This window comes from Elephantulus edwardii, unplaced genomic scaffold (genome assembly GCF_000299155.1).
Source record: "Elephantulus edwardii isolate Elephantulus edwardi_28Jun2011 unplaced genomic scaffold, EleEdw1.0 scaffold00070, whole genome shotgun sequence".
NCBI lineage: Eukaryota > Metazoa > Chordata > Mammalia > Macroscelidea > Macroscelididae > Elephantulus > Elephantulus edwardii.
In genome coordinates, this window is record NW_006399820.1 from 916,686 (window position 1) to 923,418 (window position 6,733).

The following is a 6,733-nucleotide window of genomic DNA, read 5'->3' on the forward strand; positions in this document are numbered from 1 at the left end:
CAAGTGATTGCAAAGACCATGGCCTGTATCATGTGCACCTTAGTCTCCAGAGAGACACCTTTGCTCTTGAGTACTTTAGAGAGGTCCCTAACAGCAGACTTTCCCCATCACAATACGTTTTTTGATTTCCTGGCTGCTGGTGCCAAGAGTGTTGACTGTGGAGCTGAGCAAACTATATTATATCTCAATGGTGGTTTCATCTATCAATATAACTGTTGTTGTTGTTAGGTGCCGTCGAGTCATAGACAACTCATAGCAACTCTATGAACAAAAGGCCTAAGCACTGTTCATACATAGAGTTTCCAGAGGCAAGCCATCCAGGAGTGGATGGCACTCCTGCTTTTAGGTTTGTTTTAGTAGGGAAGCTCCAGAAAACACTGTCCACCATGGGAAACCATTACCACATTTGGCACATCAGTGTCACATTGTTCCGCATCACAGCATCCACAAGTTACCTCTGTACAGCAATGCACAGACCAGTGCCATACCACCTAGAAGAATATTTGACAGGAAAACAATTTGAACCTGGCCTGAGGGCCCATTGGGACCTTAAAGCCCCCTCCTGCCTTAAACCCTAGACCAAGCCTGGCTTGCCTCACTCCTGGGGGCGGAGCAGTCCAGCATATCAAACTCAAGCCCAATAAAGCACTCAACTCCAAAAACTTGCCATGAAATCTGTGCACACACCTCCATGCTCTCTCTAGCAGCAAGAAGTCACAGAAACCCTGGGAGGAACCAACTAGGAATAACATGGCCATCTTCTCTCCCCTCTCCCTTTGGAACTTAAAGCCCTCTCCTGTCTTAAACCCTAGGCTAAGCCTGGCTTGCCTCGCTCCTGGGGGCAGAGCAGTCCAACATAACTAGTTATGTTTTATCTTGGAGGAACATATAAGGTAACCTGAGTTTGCTATGATGCTAGCCTTGTGTCATGGGAATATCAAATACCAGAATAGTTTCCCATTGTAGACTGTGTTTGGTGGAGCTCCCAATTGTAAAACTATTTGGGGAAGCAGGAGAGGCATCAACTTCCTAAGCCAGATCCTCTGGAAACTCTATGAACTTGGAGAAATAAAGATAGTTGTGGAAAGGCATTAGGTCTTTTGTTAATAGAGTCACTATGAGTCGACCTCGACTAAATGGCAATCAACAACAACATAGGCAAGTGACTCTGAAGGTCATCCCAAGACTATATTAAAATAATAAGTGCAATGTAAATGAGATAAATCCTTTTCCATTGAGTTAATTTTGTCTTATAGTGATCTTCCATCAGGTTTCCAACACTGTAAATCACAAAGCAAAGAGATAGCCTATTTTTCTCCCTCAGAGCTGTTGGTGGATTAAAACTGGGCAAGAAACATGGCCTTTAGGTGGAAAGTGCAATTCTTAAGCACTACCCCAACAGAAAGCTCTAAAAAGATATATAAACATCTCTAAGTGTAACATATGCATGAATAAAGAAAGCTTTTTCACGTAAGATGCATTCTTGTTACCACTAAAAATAATGACATTTAAAAACAATAAGACAGTGGTTTATTGCAAGACGCTAGAGTTAGAGTAGTTCCAGCTGAAGATATGTTTCAGTCTATTCACCAATGTAGAATACTCTTACATAATGTGTAAATGGTAATAATTAGAGTATCAGTTACCTGACATAGCAATGTTGGTCAGTTGACTCCTTTCCACTGGGGGAGCCCATTTGACCCAAATTGAAAACTGTCCTGTCATTATCATAGTCTGAAAAAATAAACCAACAACAAACAGTTGTATGTGTGCTATCACTTTGAAACCACTCATACACAGAAAATGTCTAGGTACCTGGGCTATGCCTTGGATAGCCCGAATGACAATGAGTAATGTTGCTCCAGTGTCAGCTGCCAGTGGTATGAAGAGAGTCATGACTGAAGAAAGGAGCAAGCCAGCACCAACCACTTTCTTGGATCCAAATACTCCAGTCACATAGCCAATAGGAATTGGGATTAAAAAGGAGACATAGTTGGTGGAGCCAAGGATGAGTCCCTGGATTTCAGCACTCCACTCATACACAGGAGCCTAAGGAAGCAAAGGGATTTCATTTGTTATTAGTCTAACTAGATGACTGACAGACTATCTTAAGGACTTACAGATAAAAAAGCATGTGGAGATTTTCTTCCTTTTACGTCAAACTCCTCTAAACTTTCAAGTTTGTAAACAATCTAATTGTTGCTCAGTACATTTTCCTCTACCTTAATCACCTAACTAATCATTATATACAAGAAAACTCATGTAAGAATATAACAGAAAAATATAAAAAAAATCACATGTAAGGTAAAAAAATGTGGAAAATACAAGAGCAGGCAGATGGAAATTGACAATTACTTGTCAATATTTTCATCATTGTGTGTGTACCTACCTCTTGTGAAAACTAGTTAAAGTACAAATACAGGAAGTCAGCTTAGTTTCGTCATCTCGCATATTTTCTACTTTTGGCAGAGTGAAGGCTTAACATTTTCCTATCATTGGTTTTAGTGGAAAATAATTGCATTTTCCTTCTTTGGTAAGTTTCCAACTTAAATAGATTTTAAGGCGGGAGGGGGGGTGGCAGGTACGCACACAATTGAAAAAAAACCTAACTTAGTACCAGGAAATATTCATAGACAAAAAGAGTAAGAGAGGATATAATCTCTTCTTAGATACATATAATCTTCCTTATGTTATTTCTAAATCACAATACTTTTTCAATAACTATTTTCTGCTTAAGGAATAATACCCTTTTCTAACTTATGTACTACATTCAAATAATTTTAGGAAGAGAGAGAAAATTCAGAATATCATTAAGTTTACCACTGCTTGAAATTCCTCCAGAGTTACATTGCTGTAGTCCTGGGAGTCAGTGGAGTTGTTTGGAGGGTTAGGTGAGGCTGTGTGGTTCACCATAGCTGGCATGGCAATGTTAAGGCATGTCATTTGAGTAGCAGATATAAAATTACAGATCAGCAAGATGAAGGCCAGACCATGTCGAGTAGTACAAAATGCTAAAATGTGAAGACAAAAAAAATGTTATCATCAACATGACCTATTCTCATCCTCACTAAACCCAACAAAGAGGAAAAGATTGAGATCTATAAACCAGAAATACAGGAAATTAGATACTGTTTTGTAGGTATTTAGTGAATGTATATTCCCTGGGAGGTACTGGATGAGTTAATATAAGTAGAAAATTAAAATTAAGAACATGTAGATTTGACCAGAACAAGCATTAGAGAAGTTCAGTGTAATAGAAGTATGTGCAGAAGTATGTAATAATGGGTTAAGGTAAGTGTATCTTGTTTGTAAAATTTATCTTGACTCTGTATTCACTTTTCTAAAATGGGGGTGGGGGGTTCTCTTTATTTTATAATAATTAAAGTTTATATAAATTATTTTTCACACTGGATCTTTTTCATTTCTTTTTCCACCCATCAAATGCGTGACCCTAGGATTATGTCCCCACTCATTCTAACCCCTCTGTCCCAACCGCCCCCGATTGGATTCTCATACACTTTCTACAATAATAGTCTTATACAATATTTGTCCTTATGGGACTGAATTAGTTCACTTAGCATAATACAGTCTTTCCCACGTTAGAAGTTTTTCACTCAGTGAAAGAGATGGGTCATGTGGAATTTCTATGTTCAATTTTTTGAGGAAACACCAAACTGCCTTCCAGAGTGGTTGTACCATTTTACAACTCCTCCAACAATGTGTAAGAATTCCTATCTCTCCACATCCTCTCCAACATTTATTACTTGCTTTTCGGTTAAACTTTGCCATTGCTGCTGGAGTGAGACAGTATCTCGTTGTAGTTTTCATTTAGTTCTTATTATCAGGGATATTGAGCATTTCCTCATGTGTCTTTTTGTCATCTGAATGCCTATCTCTGTGAAGTCTTCCCATGTCTTTTGCCCATTGTGTAATTGGGTTATCAGTCTTTTATTCCTGGAGGACAAGGATTATTTTGTAAACTTTTGTAATGAGACACTTATCTGAGATGGTATTGCCAAATTTCTTTGTCCAGTCAGTGGACTTTCTTTTCACCCTGTAGAGAAATGTTTTTGATGAGCACAAAGATTTAATCTTTAGAAGATCCCGTTCATCAATTTTGTCCTCTCCTGATAGTGCATTTCTGGTTGTATTTGGCAGTCTCTTTATTTTATGGACAAGGCCTTCTAAGCTTGATCTCTGTTTGTCTGTTACGAACTTGATGGATTTGGGCTTTACTCCCAGGTCTCTGATCTACCTTGAGTTGATTTTTGTGGATAGCGTGAGTAAAGATCCTGCTTCAGTTTTCTGCAGGTAGTAGTTCAAAGCAGTGGTGTCACTCTGGAAACTAAGGTGTGCCTGATACAGGCCATAGTCTTTGCAATCACTTGTTATGCGTCAGAAAGCTGGACAATGACTAGGGAGGATAGAAGGACAATTGATGCCTTTGAGCTGTGGTGCTGGAGAGGAGTATTGAATGTATCATGGACTGCTAAGAAAACAAACAGGTTCATCCTGGACAGGGTTAAGCCGAGCTGCTCCTTGGAGGCAAGGATTCTGAGGCTTTGTCTGACATACTTTGGACATGTTGCAAGGAGGGACCAGTCCTTGGAGAGGGACCTCATGCTTGGAAGTGTGGAGGGACAGTACAGGAGGCGAAGTATGAGGTGGACTGAGTCAGTGACTGGGGTAATCGGGGTGAGGGTGTCGGAGACAGTGAGATTGGCACAGGACAGAGCAGAGTTAGGGCTTCTTGAAGAGGTTGTCATTTCCCCATCTGATAAGTTCTATTTCCTTGTTGAATATCAGTTGACCATAGATAGTTGATTCCATTTCTGAGTTCTCACATATGTTCCATTGGTCTATGTGCCTGTCATTGTACCAGGATAGAACTGTTTTGGTTACTATCACTGTATAGTAGGTTGTTCTATGACTCCCTCTTCATTTTGGTTTTTCAAAAGTGCTTTTCCTTTGGGGTCTCTTTCCTCTCCAAATAAACTTGACAATTTCCCTTTCATTCTCCTTGACACATGAATTTACTATCTGTATTGGGATTGTGGTGAACATATAGATTGTTTTTGCAAGACTGTCATTTTGGCAATATTGAGTCTTCCTATCCATAAACAGAGAGCATTTTTCATTTATTTAGGTCTCTTCTTGGGTCTTGAAAAAATATTCTGTAGTTTTCTTTGTGCAAGTCTTTTTGTTTCTAGGTAGGTTCACTTTTAAGTGTCTCAGTTTGTAGTTGACTATTGTAAATGGTATTGCCTTATTTATTTTCTTCTATCAGTTCTCTTTGTTACTGTAGAGAAATCTCACTGACTTTCAATATTGATATATCCTGCCACTCTTCGAAACTGGTCTATGCTCTAATAGTTTGTTGGTTAGTATATTTATTTTTTTTTATTTTATATCTTTAAGTCCTTGTAGTTTTTTGTGTAAAATATCGTATCATCAGTGTATAGTAACAGTTTAACCACCTCTTTGTCTATCTGGATGCCTTTATTTCCTTCTCTTATCATATTGCCCTAGCAAGTACTTTCAGTACAAAATTGAATAGAAGTGGAGACAGTGGACATATTTGTCTGGTTCCTGTTCAAAAGGAATGCTTTTAGTTTTTCTCTATTGGAATGATATTGTCTCTTGGTTTTGCAAACATGCTTTCTACTCTATTGAGGAAATTCCCTTCTATCCAATTTTGCTGAGTCTCTTAATCAGGAAAGGCTGTTGGATTTTGTCAAATGCCTTTATTGCAACAATTGCTAGGATCACATGGTTCCTGCTTTGTTAATGTGGTAAATTACATTGATTTTTTTTTTCTTATGTTGAACCATCCTTGCATACCTCTTACATGCCTCCACTTGGTCATGATTAATTTTTTTGTTTGTAGTTTTTTACTCTTTTGGCTAAGATTTGTTAAGGATTTTTGTGTCTATGTTCATGACAGAATTGATCTGCAGTTTTCTTTTTTGGTAATATCACTTTCTCGTTTTGCTATTAGAGTTATGTTTCCTTCATAAAATGGCTCTGGGAGTGTTCCTTATTTTTCTATTTTTTGAAATAACTCAAGTAGGATTAGTTATAAATCTTCTCTGAATGTTTGGTAGAATTCAACCATGAAGCAATCTGCTCCAGGATATTTTTTGTGGGAAATCTTTCTATGACCTGCTCAATTTTTTTCTTGTGTGATGGGTCTGTTTAAGAGTTCCTTATTTGTCAATCTGGGTAGGACATGAGTTTCAAGGAATTTACCCATTTCCCCTAAGTTTTCAAACTTATCAGAGCTTTTCATGATATTCTTATATTATAGATTTAATTTTCTTTGGTTCTGTTGTGATGTCACCTTTATCATTCCTTAACTGAGTTATTTGTGTCTTCTCCTTTTTTTTCTTTTGTCAAGTTTGACAATGATTTGTCAATTTTATTGACTCTTTTGAAAAACCAGCTCCTTGTCTTATTGATGGTCTCAATTGTTATTCTGTTTTCTAACGCATTTATTTCAGCTCTTGTTCTTATAATTTCCGTTCTTCTAGACGTGTGGGCTTAGATTGTTATTCTTTTCCTATTTTATGAAAGTGTTGAGTTAAATAATTAATTTTGCTCCTTTTTTATTTTCCATGTGTTTGTCCATTGCTATGAACTGCCCCCTGAGGACTGCCTATACGCATCCCAGACATTTTGCTGTATGTTGCATTTTCATTACCATTTGTTTCAAAGAACATTTTTATTTCATTCT

The 6,733-nt window shown here is 37.8% G+C and overlaps 1 protein-coding gene across 1 annotated transcript in view; it reads right to left on the bottom strand.

The window, feature by feature from the left end:
- Positions 1 to 6,733, bottom strand: part of LOC102847061 (putative small intestine sodium-dependent phosphate transport protein-like) — a 114,248-nt gene that overhangs the window by 23,330 nt on the left and 84,185 nt on the right. Inside the window, exons 4-6 of the mRNA XM_006888678.1 lie at positions 2,821 to 3,011; positions 1,816 to 2,049; positions 1,647 to 1,734 (exon numbers count right to left, since the gene is read on the bottom strand). Of these exons, the coding sequence (XP_006888740.1) occupies positions 1,647 to 1,734; positions 1,816 to 2,049; positions 2,821 to 3,011 (513 nt within the window). The remainder of the gene's footprint in view (positions 1 to 1,646; positions 1,735 to 1,815; positions 2,050 to 2,820; positions 3,012 to 6,733) is intronic.